At 52.8% G+C, this 16,011-nt stretch overlaps 4 protein-coding genes across 4 annotated transcripts; 2 read left to right on the top strand and 2 right to left on the bottom strand.

The window, feature by feature from the left end:
- Window positions 1-2,650: 2,650 nt before the first annotated feature.
- PHYSODRAFT_534061 (hypothetical protein) lies at window positions 2,651-4,284 on the top strand (the record flags this gene model as incomplete). Its single annotated transcript, XM_009540764.1, has 3 exons — window positions 2,651-2,767; window positions 3,130-3,168; window positions 4,087-4,284. 3 exons carry the CDS (start codon window positions 2,651-2,653, stop codon window positions 4,282-4,284), a joined length of 354 nt encoding a protein of 117 aa, XP_009539059.1.
- Window positions 4,285-5,204: 920 nt separating this feature from the next.
- PHYSODRAFT_534156 (hypothetical protein) lies at window positions 5,205-6,488 on the top strand (the record flags this gene model as incomplete). The annotated part of the gene is made up of 3 exons (XM_009540763.1): window positions 5,205-5,954; window positions 6,038-6,200; window positions 6,277-6,488. The coding sequence occupies 3 exons, from the start codon at window positions 5,205-5,207 to the stop codon at window positions 6,486-6,488; spliced, it is 1,125 nt and encodes a 374-aa protein (XP_009539058.1).
- A 1,844-nt stretch (window positions 6,489-8,332) lies between these two features.
- PHYSODRAFT_342335 (hypothetical protein) lies at window positions 8,333-9,616 on the bottom strand (the record flags this gene model as incomplete). The annotated part of the gene is made up of 3 exons (XM_009540762.1): window positions 8,333-8,544; window positions 8,621-8,783; window positions 8,867-9,616. The coding sequence occupies 3 exons, from the start codon at window positions 9,614-9,616 to the stop codon at window positions 8,333-8,335; spliced, it is 1,125 nt and encodes a 374-aa protein (XP_009539057.1).
- A 3,287-nt stretch (window positions 9,617-12,903) lies between these two features.
- On the bottom strand, window positions 12,904-15,612 carry PHYSODRAFT_533519 (hypothetical protein; the record flags this gene model as incomplete). Its single annotated transcript, XM_009540761.1, has 2 exons — window positions 12,904-13,318; window positions 15,272-15,612. Coding segments are annotated over 2 exons (756 nt in total), but the record flags the coding sequence as incomplete, so codon positions are not given.
- Between the last annotated feature and the right edge of the window lie 399 nt (window positions 15,613-16,011).

Raw genomic sequence — 16,011 nt, 5'->3', positions numbered from 1 at the left:
TACGGACAGCGACGCGTTGGTGGGCAAGGCGCAGGTCGCCGTAGCTCACACAGACGTTCGAGCTGTTTATAATGAGCGAGGGCAAAGAGAGCGACATTGTAGTAAAGATCAAGTTTCGCCGCCCTGATCCAAGTAGAAGGATAGTAAAGTCTGCATACCACGTAGTTTTCATATCGACACGAATATAATTGCTTCGAAGTTCGAAGTTCGAACACTATGTATTGCTCCGAAGTTATGCAAACGTATGCGTCTTTGACAACGTCTTCAGCAGCGTTGTGCACTTCGGGTACGAGGTTGTACTTTACTACGCCTTAGTAAAGCAATTGGATATCCTAGTTACTGGGTTTACACGTATCGGCGCCCTGTACTGTAGACTTCGTGTTGTTTCCCACGATGGTTTTTTACATTCTAATACACCATACCAACGTAGAGAATGTCCAGCATGTGAAGCTACCGCCAATGCGTTTTGCTGTGGCTAGAATCTCGGAAGAGCAGCATAACATTGCAACTAAGGACGCAGGCATTATGATACATGGACTAACTTACAGTTAGATGTAGCTAGCAGCGATAGTGAGACATCGGGGATTGCCACTGCACAACGTTTGCTCATTCGGAGTAGCCACTCACATGGAACACCTTTAACTGCAACAAACCTGGCCAATGCATAGTAGGACAGGTACATGAACGGAGCATGGAGAAGAATTGTCGTGGCATGTTCCACTGCTGTGGTTGTTTGGTTCAGGTCTTTCGATTCAGTCTCATAATCAGCATGTTCAAATCCTAGACCTGATCTGTATAAGAATCAAATAAAGGCAACCATAGTTTACACTAAAGCTGTTCAGGTGCAGCCCTCCGCAATCTAAAACTCTTTGAAAGTCGACGCGTTTACTTCTAATTCGCGTTTGTATCAAACCTGTTGTATATTCTTTAGAGGTCGGTGCAGTAGTTGGAGAACTGCCTGTGGAACTACGCACACTGCAGCTTTCGAGAACCCTAGCAGTCGGAGGCAGGCAGATGCTGCGGCTGCGAAACAGGCGCAGGAGACGCCTGTGGATGGCGGTTTTGTAGCACCAAATCTAACCTAGGACAAAATTTGAGTCAAGAAGCACGGTCAGTTGATGATAACTACGGCCATCTACTGCGGCTGCTTCGCAGCCGCAGCATCTGGCCGGTAATGTGCAACTGGAGAACTACGAAATGATGTTCTAGTCAAATTGAAACGAACAAATGTCTGCCTACATTCTTAAAACTTGTGAAGAGCGAAAAACTTCCAAAGAAGTGTTTTGTTTTTGAGAAGCTTTTGTACCATCGCTAATTGCGATTTCGATGTCTCCTGAAGGTTACCTGTAACTGGGAATACATTCGTGACGTGGGAATATGGTACCTTCGAATATAGTACCCTATGTGCCTCTGTAGGGTACTGTATAACATTAGTAGACGGTATACTATTCGGTATTCTACGTTACCTCCGCTCGGGCCCCTTTGGAATTCGCCATGGTCACGGAAGTGGCTGCAAAGCGAGGAGATGTAGCCATTATGGAGTGGCTGCTGACTCATTTTCAAGACTGCGAAGTACCCATCCCTGCCAGCAAGGGACATGTAGCCATTTTGCAACTCTTGCTGAAGTACGACACCAGCAGTCAAGAGATTCAAGAACCAAAGGCCAAGAAGAGTAAACTGGCTATAGAAAGTGGTGAAGCAGGTGAAGGAGGAACTACAAAAAGCGCTGGTGGAGGTCATGTCGTCCTTTGGAAGAATCAAGGTCGAGATCGTCGACCATCTATCATGGCGGAAGCTGTCCGGAATGGGCATCAGGGTATTGCTCGCTGGCTGTACACCAATGTTCCCGGCCAAAACGACGAAGAGGCTGTCAGAGACGCAGTCATTATGGCGATGGAAACGGGCGACTTGGAGCTCGCCGAGTTCTTTCTGCCTAGTGACCGCACAATGCTGGACTTTGTCGGAGTGGACGTGCAGTCTGCTCAGGTGATCGAGAAAATGCTGGATGCTGACTTTTTCGAGCGATACCAAGATCTTGACGCATTGTTGTTGTCCTCGGTTGCTCGAGGTGGATCTGCTGCAGCGACTTTCGAAATACTACGAGCTGCATATCAAACTATGGCAGAAGCCTGGAGAGACGCTCTGCTTGCTGCTTGTCGCCATGGACACTGTGCGATAGTACGCTGGATGATTGAGCATCCTATGTGGCGTGGAGTTCGTAAACTTATGGAGAACAAGGGAACTCTTTCCGATCTGATGTGGCATGCTGCCGTCCACGGAAGCGCTGCCGTGATGCAATGTCTACATGATTTAAGAGCTGCCGATCGCTATGAGAACGCCCTGGTTGAAGCGGTGGCGAAGAATGACATGAAGTGCGTCCAACTTCCCGCAATCTGAGCACGTGTCAGACTACGCCGTGCTAGATGAAGCCGCGAGGCGTGGGAATCTGGAGTTGCTGAAATACTTTCACAGCTTGGAATCCGTCCCTGGGTTTGTACCAAAGACAGCAAAAGTGCAGCAACAGGATAGACACGGGACTGTGGCATGGGAGTCGTATGGTACGTTGGTGCACGCAGCTTGTGGCGGTATCTACCGACATGTTACGGACGACAGGTTTGCACGCCGTTCTTGTTGGGCTTCTACGGACGATATGGATGACGCAGCTGCGAACGGACACCTTCTAGTCGTACAATGGCTGCATGAAAACAGAAGCGAGGGGTGCACGACGGACGCAATGGATTGCGCTGCTGCGAATGGCCATCTCGAGGTGGTGAAGTGGCTTCACTTGCCTTGGCTATTGAACCCCGGAGCTGCCAAGCGGATCAAGAAGATACATACGAGGTTGGTTTACTGAGAAGCTTGAGGTGGTTTACTGAGAAACTTACATTTAGATCCTTTCGTTGGTAACACAATTTCCAGCTTTGTCGGTCCCTCAGCAACGCTGTCGCATCAAACTTGCACCATGAGATCGCTCAAGCTGCTTGCTTTAATGTGGGAAGCCAGCTGCACCTCGAAGGCCACGAGATCCGTGGACTGGTCTCTAAGCAATTATCTTCGGTCAGAACCCCACTATTACCACTGGGAGTTCATTGTATCTGTGCTGGTAGCTGCCAACCGTGGCGACTTGAGGTGGTGCAGTGGCTGTTTGGCCATTTCTCGGGTTGCGAGGTGCCAGCGGAAGCGATTGAAGCTGCTGCGGTGAATGGCCACCTGCCTGTCGTCAAGTTCTTGCTGGCCAAGAGCGACAACTGCCGAGACCTCTCTGAGCAAGACGAACGAGATGACAATCGAGTCCACTGGAGAGACTACGTCGTGGCGGAAGCAGCGGCGAATGGGAAGTTTGACGTTGTCCGTTGGCTATATGATAACGTTGCGCACAAGATCAGCCAGGGCTACACAGACCGAGGAGTCAAGTACGCGCTACACTTTGGGAATATTGAGCTGGCTGAGGCGATGGTCCCCCCTGGTAAGAACATTCTCGAGTATGCGACTGAAGATGCTGCTCCACAAGTGGTCGAGATGATGCTGGACGGAGGATTCTTGGAGTAGAACGAGGAATTAGCGGCCCGGACGATGGCAGCGTTAGCTGAAAGAGGCGATCTTGTCTTGCTCGAGCGCTTAATCGCTCTTTGCCCGTCTGCCCCCATCGAGCACAAGGAGACATGGAGATTCGCATTTGGGAGTGCGCTGAGTGAAGCTTGCGAGCTGTCAGGCCTGCAGCTGCTACTGCAGCATCCGGTGGGGCGTGAAGCGAGCAACACTGGTGGATACGAGAGCCTCCTCAGTGTAGCTGCTGGCGCTGGACAGATTGAGGTGGTGCAGTTCCTCGTCACGGAAGGTTTCAGCGACGAAAAGGGCGAGGCCCTGTTGAGCGCTGTGGAGGCAGGTCACTTGATCCTGGTGAAGTGGCTGCTCAAGCACGTCCCTTATCCTGGAGGAGTCGAGGGCGATTCCGTCATGGACAAAGCAGCAGAGAATGGTCATGTGGACATGTTGCAGTTCTTCCAGACGTTGTCCCCGCCACAAGTGCACAAGGCCAGTCGGCTGAAACCAAGGACATCTAAGGTGGGTGCGTGGTGGACTTAGACTCGTCACGCGATGGATCTGGCTGCCAAGGGAGGTCATTTGCCAGTTCTCCCGTGGCTGGAAGCGAATCGCTCGGAAACTTGCACGACGAAAGCAATGGACGAAGCAGCGAGGTCTGGAAATTTAGAAGTGGTCAAGTGGCTCCACGAATCGATCGGAGGGCAGCAATGGACAAAGCAGCAGCTAGAGGGGATCTGAAGATCGTGCGGTGGCTCCACGCTAGAGGGATGCACTACAGGCGCGATGCATTGGGCGGCCTTCAACGGTCGTTTTCGCGTCGTGAAGTGGCTACATGAAAATCGATCCGACCGTTGCACCGTGATTGAGGACACACTCGGGATGGGGCGCTTGAACATCGCCGCTTTCCTGACGCAGCGATACTAACTCCCCGCATTGTGCTGCCGTGGCAAATGAGCCAGTTCGAAGTTCTACTCTTCATTGATGAATTCTATCCCGATGCGATCAGCCCGACGGAGATCGAGCTGCAAGCTGCTGCGGTCGAGTCCTTTGCACTGCAGGACGAGCACGTTCTAGAGTGGCTGATGGAGGCGTATGAGGGCTATGGCCATGCTGAAATTGTATGACTGCATGGGGATCTTCCGCTGGCCGCTCTTCGTTCTAACCGTCCCAGCTACTGTAGGTGGCTTACCCCATGAAACTAGTTGAGCTCTGCACTTCTTTTGCTTTTGCTTGTCAATCAACCATGTTGAAGCCGGTCAGACGGGACGTGCACGTGTGAACGCGTCTCATTGGCTTATAGTCCGACTTTTACCACCAATGAGAGTGCGGATGCGTTCTGGTGGTACGATGCCTGTTCTATGCACGAACAGGTCTCGACAGTGCATAGCACCAGTGACGTTGCAATCGCCGCTAGAACGAACGTGTCCTGGAGGAGACCAATGAAAGGCGCCATGAGCACCAATGTCATCCCCAGTGCCAGCAACCCTACATGGCACACGCACATCCTCGACATAGGCCCAACATGAATCTTCAAGCGATGCATCGCGCGCGTACCGGATGGGTGTGCGTGTTGGGCAATGGGCGCTGAGTGTGGAATTCATCCGAGTCCTCCTCCATCTCTTCCCTCACTTTCCATTTCACCCTCGACGTGACAAGCCATGGCTCCCCAGCAGCAAGACACCCAGACGGCGGCGGTGGCCCCGACCCGGGCCCTCACTGCGCCCACTCCCGCGACGAAATTGTCGCCTCCCACCGCTTCGTCAAAGCCCGTCAAGAACGCACTGAACCAGGAGGTGGAGCACGCCCAGTTCGAGCACCCGGAGCTCAAGTCCGTGTACCCCACGACCACGTACGACCCGATCCCCGTGCTGCCGTACCAAGACCGCGCGCTCAAGGCCGACCCGACGTTCAAGAACCTGCTCGAGCACGCGACCGTGACGCACCTGGCGCCCAAGATCGGCACGGAGCTGTCGGGCATCCAGCTGCACGAGCTGACGGACGCGCAGCGCGACGAGCTGGCGCTGCTGGTGGCGGAGCGGGGCGTCGTGTTCTTCCGCGACCAGGAGATCGACATCGACCAGCAGCTCGAGCTCGGACGCTACTACGGCCCGCTGCACGTGCACCAGAACCATGGCCACCCGGACGGGTACCCGGAGGTGCTAGTCGTGGAGAACTCGGTTGAGGACAGCGAGCGGATCCTCAGGCGGCAGGAGTTCGACCCGGACAACGTGTGGCACAGCGACGTGTCGAACGAGCGCCAGCCGCCGTCCTACACGAGCTTCAAGGTGTTGACGAACCCGCCTGTGGGGGGCGACACGCTCTGGGCGTCCGGCTACGAGGCGTACGACCGCCTCACACCGCTGTTCAAGAGCTTCCTCGAAGGGCTCACGGCCATTCACAGCAGCAAGGTGGGCTTACTTGTTCCGGTATACGGGTCGTTTGTTGCTGCTGTACTGACGATGCAAATGTGTTTATTTGTTGATGCTTGCAGAGCCAAGCGGAGCGAGCAGACCGTCGAGGCCACACTATTCGTCGGCCGCCGGTCGAGTTCGAGCACCCGGTGGTGCGCACCCACCCGGTCACCGGCCGCAAGTCTCTCTACGTGAACCCGGCCTTCACGACGCGCATCCCGCAGCTCTCGTCCCGCGAATCAGGTACGCATGAGAGTGTAAACTTGGTTATGCAGTGCATTAGCTAGAAGTGAAAGCTAATTGTGGCTATTGCGCACAGCCGCGGTGCTGAAGCTGCTGTACAAGCACATTACGGAGGGCCACGAGTTCCAGGTCCGCTTCCGCTGGACGAAGAACGCGGTGGCCATCTGGGACAACCGCTCGACGGCCCACTACGCGACGTTCGACTACCTGCCGGGTAACAGACACGCGGTTCGAGTGACCACGCAGGGTGAGATCCCTTACTTCGACGGAGAAGTGAAGAAGCCGTGAAACGGTGTAGTACTGGGTGGGCGTCGAGGCAGATGAAGAAATTGTATGTGTACTATAGTTACAAAGCAGCTTTCAGAATATAGCTCGCTCATATTTTTTGGAAAGGAAAACTGCCTTGTTTGCTCCTCAGGCGAGTGTAGTCGATAATGATGTGGTCTTTTTTTCAGTATTGTGAGCTCTTTCTGAAGTCTATCGAAACTGTAAATCTTGCAGCCAAACACGCGGACGGGTTGCTTTAGTTTACTATGGTCATGCCATTGAGCCCACAAGGGGGGATGGACAGTGAGTATTTCAACAAATGTTGTGGGGTTTGAAGTAGACTGACTGAAGTAAGCTTTACTTAGATTTTGGTATCAAAGCATATTGGAACCGGATCCCGTACGCCGCTTCTGTACTGCTGCAATGTCTTCATATTTGGATCTTGCCGCCCCCCCCTGAGGTTTAGAATGTTATCCACGGCTGCTTTTGGAGGATCCACTTGTCGAAGAGCGCAGTTTCCAACTCCGTAGCAATTTTCTTGGTACAATCGTCGTTCTTCGCCCTCAGAAAGTTTAATGCACCACGTCGTGCGTTCTTCCTCGTTATCGGCAACTTTAGTGTCGAATCGCAGAATACGCTTAATAGAGACGTTGATCTGAACATGAGCGACTACCGTCTTCCCTCGTACTAGACGCCTAGGCGCTGTATTCGAGGTTGGTCAACAGTCCCAAATCTGATCGCACCCTCGAATTGAAGCTATAGAAAAATAGAACGCCTACCCAAGCGTAACACATGTTGTAAATGGCATATGACGAATGAACTCTTATTAACGTAAATAGTTGCCAACAATTCTGCTGCCATTTGGACCTCTGTGCCGACCGCCAGCTATTCGAGCGGAAGTCGAGCTCGTTATATGTTTTGTCGTATCATTATACAATCGCCCACCCGCGACACAAAAGCCCACGCCAAGAATGTCAGCCAAGAAAAAGCGTAATAACTACAGTATCGAATTCAAGCGCAGTGTTGCTGGAGAGTACAAGAAGGGTATCGACGGCTTTGGGTTTACCGCCCTTGCCACAAAAACACAAGATACCCTCGCCGTCGATAGTTCGGAAATGTGTTGAGCAGCTGGGCGTGTTAGAGGCCACTACCAACGTTCAGGGATTTTAGATTTATTTGAATACAACGCCTACCTTTTGCATCCTTCAGAGTTTCGTAGTTTCACTTGAATATAATAGGTCTTTTATTCAAATAGAACGCCCACTAGGCGTTCTATTTTCTTATAACGCCTAGGCGTCTAGTACGAGGGATGACGGTAGCTTTTCCGTTAGAACGACGATTGTACCAAGAAAATTGCTACGGAGTTGGAAACTGCGCTCTTCGACAAGTGGATCCTCCAAAAGCAGCCGTGGATAACATTCTAAACCTCAGGGGGGGGCGGCAAGATCCAAATATGAAGACATTGCAGCAGTACAGAAGCGGCGTACGGGATCCGGTTCCAATATGCTTTGATACCAAAATCTAAGTAAAGCTTACTTCAGTCAGTCTACTTCAAACCCCACAACATTTGTTGAAATACTCACTGTCCATCCCCCCTTGTGGGCTCAATGGCATGACCATAGTAAACTAAAGCAACCCGTCCGCGTGTTTGGCTGCAAGATTTACAGTTTCGATAGACTTCAGAAAGAGCTCACAATACTGAAAAAAAGACCACATCATTATCGACTACACTCGCCTGAGGAGCAAACAAGGCAGTTTTCCTTTCCAAAAAATATGAGCGAGCTATATTCTGAAAGCTGCTTTGTAACTATAGTACACATACAATTTCTTCATCTGCCTCGACGCCCACCCAGTACTACACCGTTTCACGGCTTCTTCACTTCTCCGTCGAAGTAAGGGATCTCACCCTGCGTGGTCACTCGAACCGCGTGTCTGTTACCCGGCAGGTAGTCGAACGTCGCGTAGTGGGCCGTCGAGCGGTTGTCCCAGATGGCCACCGCGTTCTTCGTCCAGCGGAAGCGGACCTGGAACTCGTGGCCCTCCGTAATGTGCTTGTACAGCAGCTTCAGCACCGCGGCTGTGCGCAATAGCCACAATTAGCTTTCACTTCTAGCTAATGCACTGCATAACCAAGTTTACACTCTCATGCGTACCTGATTCGCGGGACGAGAGCTGCGGGATGCGCGTCGTGAAGGCCGGGTTCACGTAGAGAGACTTGCGGCCGGTGACCGGGTGGGTGCGCACCACCGGGTGCTCGAACTCGACCGGCGGCCGACGAATAGTGTGGCCTCGACGGTCTGCTCGCTCCGCTTGGCTCTGCAAGCATCAACAAATAAACACATTTGCATCGTCAGTACAGCAGCAACAAACGACCCGTATACCGGAACAAGTAAGCCCACCTTGCTGCTGTGAATGGCCGTGAGCCCTTCGAGGAAGCTCTTGAACAGCGGTGTGAGGCGGTCGTACGCCTCGTAGCCGGACGCCCAGAGCGTGTCGCCCCCCACAGGCGGGTTCGTCAACACCTTGAAGCTCGTGTAGGACGGCGGCTGGCGCTCGTTCGACACGTCGCTGTGCCACACGTTGTCCGGGTCGAACTCCTGCCGCCTGAGGATCCGCTCGCTGTCCTCAACCGAGTTCTCCACGACTAGCACCTCCGGGTACCCGTCCGGGTGGCCATGGTTCTGGTGCACGTGCAGCGGGCCGTAGTAGCGTCCGAGCTCGAGCTGCTGGTCGATGTCGATCTCCTGGTCGCGGAAGAACACGACGCCCCGCTCCGCCACCAGCAGCGCCAGCTCGTCGCGCTGCGCGTCCGTCAGCTCGTGCAGCTGGATGCCCGACAGCTCCGTGCCGATCTTGGGCGCCAGGTGCGTCACGGTCGCGTGCTCGAGCAGGTTCTTGAACGTCGGGTCGGCCTTGAGCGCGCGGTCTTGGTACGGCAGCACGGGGATCGGGTCGTACGTGGTCGTGGGGTACACGGACTTGAGCTCCGGGTGCTCGAACTGGGCGTGCTCCACCTCCTGGTTCAGTGCGTTCTTGACGGGCTTTGACGAAGCGGTGGGAGGCGACAATTTCGTCGCGGGAGTGGGCGCAGTGAGGGCCCGGGTCGGGGCCACCGCCGCCGTCTGGGTGTCTTGCTGCTGGGGAGCCATGGCTTGTCACGTCGAGGGTGAAATGGAAAGTGAGGGAAGAGATGGAGGAGGACTCGGATGAATTCCACACTCAGCGCCCATTGCCCAACACGCACACCCATCCGGTACGCGCGCGATGCATCGCTTGAAGATTCATGTTGGGCCTATGTCGAGGATGTGCGTGTGCCATGTAGGGTTGCTGGCACTGGGGATGACATTGGTGCTCATGGCGCCTTTCATTGGTCTCCTCCAGGACACGTTCGTTCTAGCGGCGATTGCAACGTCACTGGTGCTATGCACTGTCGAGACCTGTTCGTGCATAGAACAGGCATCGTACCACCAGAACGCATCCGCACTCTCATTGGTGGTAAAAGTCGGACTATAAGCCAATGAGACGCGTTCACACGTGCACGTCCCGTCTGACCGGCTTCAACATGGTTGATTGACAAGCAAAGCAAAAATGAACTTGAAGATCAACTACATAACAGTATATAGTAGTAACCCGCGCTACCCAGCTAAGGTAGTTGGATGGGTGGTAGAATGACAAGAGCGACGAATGGAAAATCTCCGTGCAGTCAATGCGAGGAGTTACGTGTAGTCCGGGTATCGCTCCGTCAGGATAAGCAGCGCTCTGAAGGTCCCGAATATGTCCTCAATTGCCTCGTCGGTGCGACCCTCGGATCGATTTTCATGTTGCCACTTCACGACGCGAAAATGGCCGCTGCCCAATGCATCGCGCTTGTACTGTCGATTACTTAAGTATTACATAGCGTGGAGTCACTGCACGCCCTTCAGAGCCCCCATCGCGTGACGAGTTAGTGTCCGCCACACATACTTGCCCAGTCTGGACCTACTCGCCTCGTGCATTTTGAGGTGGTAAAGTCTGAAGGAATTGCATCATGTCCACAGTTTGCATTCTTCGTTGCTCGAGGACTTGAAATCATTTCAATGTGATGGCGATTTAACTGTTACTGGGAAGATGTGAATTTGCCACCCAGAATTAACTTTGATTCGATCACTGTGGCTTGTCCAAACTGATAGCTCTCGGTCAGCAAACCTTGTCATTGTTCTCACCAGTGGGCAAACACTTCTCAATCCGCTTGTCCACTCTTGGGACAATAGCCAAGGCAAACGAACAAAATCTTCGCATACATGCGCGGCATCTGAAGACTTAGCACCGAAGTGGTCGGTAAGTTCGCGCGCCTAAATGTATCGACAGGCTTGTATGCTAGAAAAAATCACTGGTGACGGGGATACTCGAAAAAAGTGCTAATATACGAAGGACTCTTGCGAGAAATACCAATCAAGTTTTTTTTCACTATTAGCGCCAGTCGGAGTCGATCATGCTGTCATGCGACGGATAATGTTTCTCCAGCCAGTTGATGTTGAATGCATCCATTGTTTTGTAGGTGTATCTGCGGCGCTGGAACTCTTGAGTGCGTATCAGCTCAGGGTAGTGCGCGTGCACGAACAGTATCAAATCGAACATGTTCTCGTCCGAGAAACAAGTGAAGGGAGAATATTTTTATCTGTTGCTAATTTACTGGTTCATCTGTTGCGGGCAAATCAGCGGAAAATCTGTTGCCCGAGTCGGTTTATCTGTTGCGTGGTGTAGGGGACGAAAACAGGTTTTCAGTACCGAAATCCTGCAACAGATTACACGTCGAGTTGACTCGGTATATCTGTTGCCTAGGTGTGCCCATGCATCGAGTAAGAGCACCCCCGCTATTGCTCGGGAAGGTGGTGCATGAACTTGTGGTATTCCGTTTCGGGGACTATGGCGAGCTCAGCGGTCTGATACGGATTTATTCTGCGCTAGTCATTCCTTAACTTTTCAAGCAGCTTGAGTTATTGCTGCATGTAGATGATAACTTGCCGTTCCCCTTAGAGGCCAACGAGGCCTGTGACTTCTGACGCAGGCGTGCTACGACATCAGCAGCACAGGTATGGCAAGTCAACGTCGCCATGGGTGCGCTCTTGACGTCCACGCCTATCGCGAAGAGTGTGTGACCTATTCTAATAAAGCGCACGAGGTGCTACTGGACTAATTGGTGTCAGGGATGAGTTACAGCTTCTTCAGTGTTTCCAAGGATTTACCAGCAGACCACGCGCTTACGGGTCGATCCACGAGGTGAAGGATCACTGCGGTGAGCGTCACGTCGTCCTCCTAGTCATTGTGTGAGTCATTACGATCAGAGCGGTCATAACGACCCCCATAGCCATCATCACAGGAACAACGGCCTTGGCCGTAAGAGCGGTAGCCCTGAGGGTCGAATTTGTCATAGCCATAGCCCCAATTGTAGTAATGAGAGCCTTTGTGTCCGTGGTAGCCCCGATCGCGCGCGTACTTAAGTATGCGAGAAGTCATCGGACGGAGGTGTCGACTCACGTCCGCTGGGTAGTACGATGTAGTGCACGTGGGTCACTCTCAGTGGCCACGTCACGTGGCCACTGAGAGTGACATTAACGGAACAATGCATTAACACGAGCATCCGTCGGCCACGCCGACAACAGCTGACTGGGTTCCCCCCGGGGTGCTTCCTGAGGTAGTAGAGTGCAAAGCTACCCCCTCGTGGGAAGAGCGTGGGCACTAGACAGTGAGTCCTTCAGTACTATGTATTCGCGACGTGTACAAGCTCGCACAGGGGCGGCAAATGCCTTGGCGGCTACATAACAACAAGCGAAGAAGAGCTATTGGAGACCACGCAACTATTATTTTTCTTAGTCATATGCACAGGTAAGCAAGTGTACAGGTGAACGTGGCCCAACTATCTTAATCAAGGTCCAGCGCAATCCAAACTTGCCCTAGTTCACAAGTCCGCGCCCGAAGAGGGGTTGCCTGCACCCATGTAGAGCAAGGCGCAATAGATCCGATGCCTGAAGACGTTGAGGTGATGCGGAACTGTACAGGAGCCGACGCCAGATGCGGAAAATGTGCAGCGTAGCATCTTTTGGAGCTGGAGGACAGTGTGATGACCTTCAAGTGATCCATCTACTGCTATGGCCATCCTACTTTCACATAGCCTTCGCGAAATTCATGCGAGCCCTTTAAGAGAATCCTATCAAGCATCGACCGCCTTCGGAGCAATAGCAGGGGTGCTCTTACTCGATGCATGAGCACAACAAGTAATCACCTAGGCAACAGATATACTGAGTCAACTCGACATGTAATCTGTTGCAGGATTTCGGTACTGAAAACCTGTTGCTTTCGTCCCCTACACCACGCAACAGATAAACCGACTCGGGCAACAGATTTTCCGCTGATTTGCCCGCAACAGATGAGCCAGTAAATTAGCAACAGATAATAATTACTCCCCACAAGTGAACTTCACTGGAGCAAAGTTGGGATACGTCGCAGCCAGCCAAATGGCAGCCCCAAGGTGAGTGCGATTGATGACATTCTCAATCGCCTTTACGGTGCACCCCTCGCTTCTGTTGGAATAAAGCCATTTCAGCGTCTTCAAGCTGCCATGCTTGGCTGCTCCGTCCATCGCTGCTGTCGTGCAGCAGGTACTTGTGTTCGTATGGAGCCATTGCACAACTTCCAAGTGACCGTGAGATGCTGATCCATCCATTGCCTTTGTCGTGAATCCTTCGCTTCGATTGGAGTGAAGCCACTTCACCACCTCGAGAGGGCCAATCGCAGCAGCGCAATCCATTGCCTCTGTCGTACATCCTTCGCTTCTGTTTTCGTGCAGCCATTGCACGACTCGAAGGTGTCCGCTCGCTGCTGCATCATCCATGGCGTCCGTCGAAGCCCAGGACGATCGGTGCGCGAGCCTGTCGTTCTCAACGTATCCGTAGGTATCCATCGAATTCCAGGACGGACGGTGTGGGGCCCTAGCGTCCTCAACGTATCTGTAGGTGCCACTTCGAGCTACGTGCATCAACGTGCCGGATGATGTCCGTGCCGTAGCACCTCGTCTAGATTTTGCTGGCTTTGATACAAACCCAGGTACAGAGCCAACGCTTTCAAAGTATTGCAACAACTTCAGGTTTCCGCGCCTCGCGGCTTCATCTAGCACGGCGTAGTCTGGCACGCGCTCGGATTGTGGGAAGTTTTCCAGCAACCAATTGATGCAGTTCGTGTCATGCTTCGCCACCGCCTCAACCAGGGCATTCCCGTAGCAATCGACAGCTCTCAAATCTTGCAGACATTGCATCACTTCGATGCTCCCGTAGTCCGCCGCACACCATAACAGGTCGGAAAGATTCCCCTGTCTCACCAACATCTTGCGAACTCCACGCCACATAGGATGCTCAATCATCCACCGCACGATAGCGCAGTGCCCATGGCGACAAGCAGCAAGCAAGGCTTTCCTCCACGACCTCTACCAATCTGTGACGTGCAAGTTGTAGTTGTGTGAAAGTCGCTCCAGCAGATCCAAGCGGCCGACTCGCGCTACCAATGGCAACGCGGAAGTGTCCATATACTTGGGTAGCTCGAAAAGGCCAGCATCCAGCATTATTTCGATCGCCTCGACCGACTGCTCACACTGTCCGACGAAGTCCAGCAGAGTGCGGTCTCTAGACAGAAAGAACTTGGCGAGCTCCATGTCGCCGGTCCGTATCGCTGCTCTGACTGCGTCTCCTGCGGAATCTTCGTCGTTTTGCCCGGGCACATTGGCGTGCAACCAGCGAGCAACATCCTGATGTCCTTTCCGGACAGCTTGTGCCATAATAGACGATCGATAGAAGTTACGCCGATCCTTCCAGCGGACAATATGGCCACCGCCACTTTTGGGGACGTCTGCTTGACCACGTTCTGCAGCCACTTTTTCTATTTCACGTTTGGTTCTTGAATCCCTTGGCTGCTGGTGTCGTACTTGAGCAAAAGTTGCAAAATGGCTACATTTCCCTTGCTGGCAGCTTGCTCCACGGTCTCGATGGGTATTTCGCAGTCTTGAAAATGGGTCAGCAGCCACTCCAGAATGGCTACATCTCCTCGCTTTGCAGCCACTTCCGTGGCCATGGCGAACTCCCAGCGGTAATAGTCGGGGTCCGAGCGCAGGTAATTGTAGAGAGACCAGGACGGACTGCGGGTAGCAGTGGAGGTGCAGCTGCTGTCCCAGACCCAGTCCAGCAGCTTCGTGGAGCCGAAGGTGCATGCCTGATGCAGCGAGAGGTGGCGAGGGGGGTCCCAGGAAGCTTGACAGGTACGGGCCGAGGTGCTCCAGAGCGTCGGCGCAGGGCTGCTGCCGTAGGACGAAGGATACGCTCGGGTGTCTTGTGAGCTCCAGAAAAAAATAATGGGTTTATTTTATGGACTACATCCCTTAATAGTTTATAATTGAAATACAAGAAGATCCAAAACTTTGTAAAACGTTTTGGACCTTAATTTGAAGGTTTGAAGGCTTTATTATAATAGCGACCCAACTGCTTCCGGACGGGAGAATGAAACCCTCGGTGGACTTCGAAGCTACAGCTCCCGGCCCAAGCAATCACAATCCGTGTGTCTCCACCAACCACTCCCGAACGTGCTTCTTCTGCGGTGGAAAGGACTCCGCCATTTGAGCCTGCTGGGAGATGGTAAGCGCGTCGATACCGTAGCCATAGTACTTCTGCACACAGAGTACAATGTCAAAGTGATTCATTTGCCACACCAGGTCGATATTGGGAGTGCGCCCAGGGTACCGCTGCGTCAGGAAAGCGGCAATGCCCAAGTGCCCCATCAACAAAGCGTTTCCAATCGCCTTCGTCGTGCAACCTTGAGATCGATTTTCGTGTAGCCACTTCACGACTTTAAACTCGCCGTGGTAGGCCGCCCACTCCAATGCACCTGTAGTGCATCCTTCGTGTCGATTACCGTGGAGCCATTGCACTATCTCCAGGTCCCCTCTAGCTGCTGCGCTATTCATTGCTGCCGTCGTGCATCCCTCCGATCGATTCATATGGAGCCATTTGATAACTTCTAGATGTCCAGATCTCCCTGCTTCATCCATTGCCTTCGTCGTGCAAGTTTCCGAGCGGTTCGCACTCAGCCATTCGAGAACTGGCAAATGGCCTCCCTTCGCAGCCAGATTGTAACGTCGTAGTCTTGAAAGCGAAATGAAAAGTGTATTTAGCTTGGCTTAGTTCGGGTTTTCCTTCTTTGTTGCTACTCTTTTGCAGCCAGTCATTCTAAGAGTAAACCTAGCGTCATCTTAACCTGAACTAAAGTAAACACAGAGTAATCCTTCTAGGTGTCATCAACGGAGTTGTACTCCGTTACACAGATCCATCGCGTGACGAATCTGAGTCCACCACGCACCCACCTCAGACTCGTCCGATCTCGGCCGATTCACCTCGTGCACTTCTGACGGAGACAAGGTTTGGAGGAACTGCAACATGTCCACATGTCCATTCTCTGCAGCTTCGTCCATCAGATAATTGTCCTCAACTTCTAAAGGATATGGGACGTTCTTGAGCAACCACTT

This window comes from Phytophthora sojae (genome assembly GCF_000149755.1).
Source record: "Phytophthora sojae unplaced genomic scaffold PHYSOscaffold_16, whole genome shotgun sequence".
NCBI lineage: Eukaryota > Oomycota > Peronosporomycetes > Peronosporales > Peronosporaceae > Phytophthora > Phytophthora sojae.
This window is presented reverse-complemented; position numbering and strand designations above follow the sequence as displayed.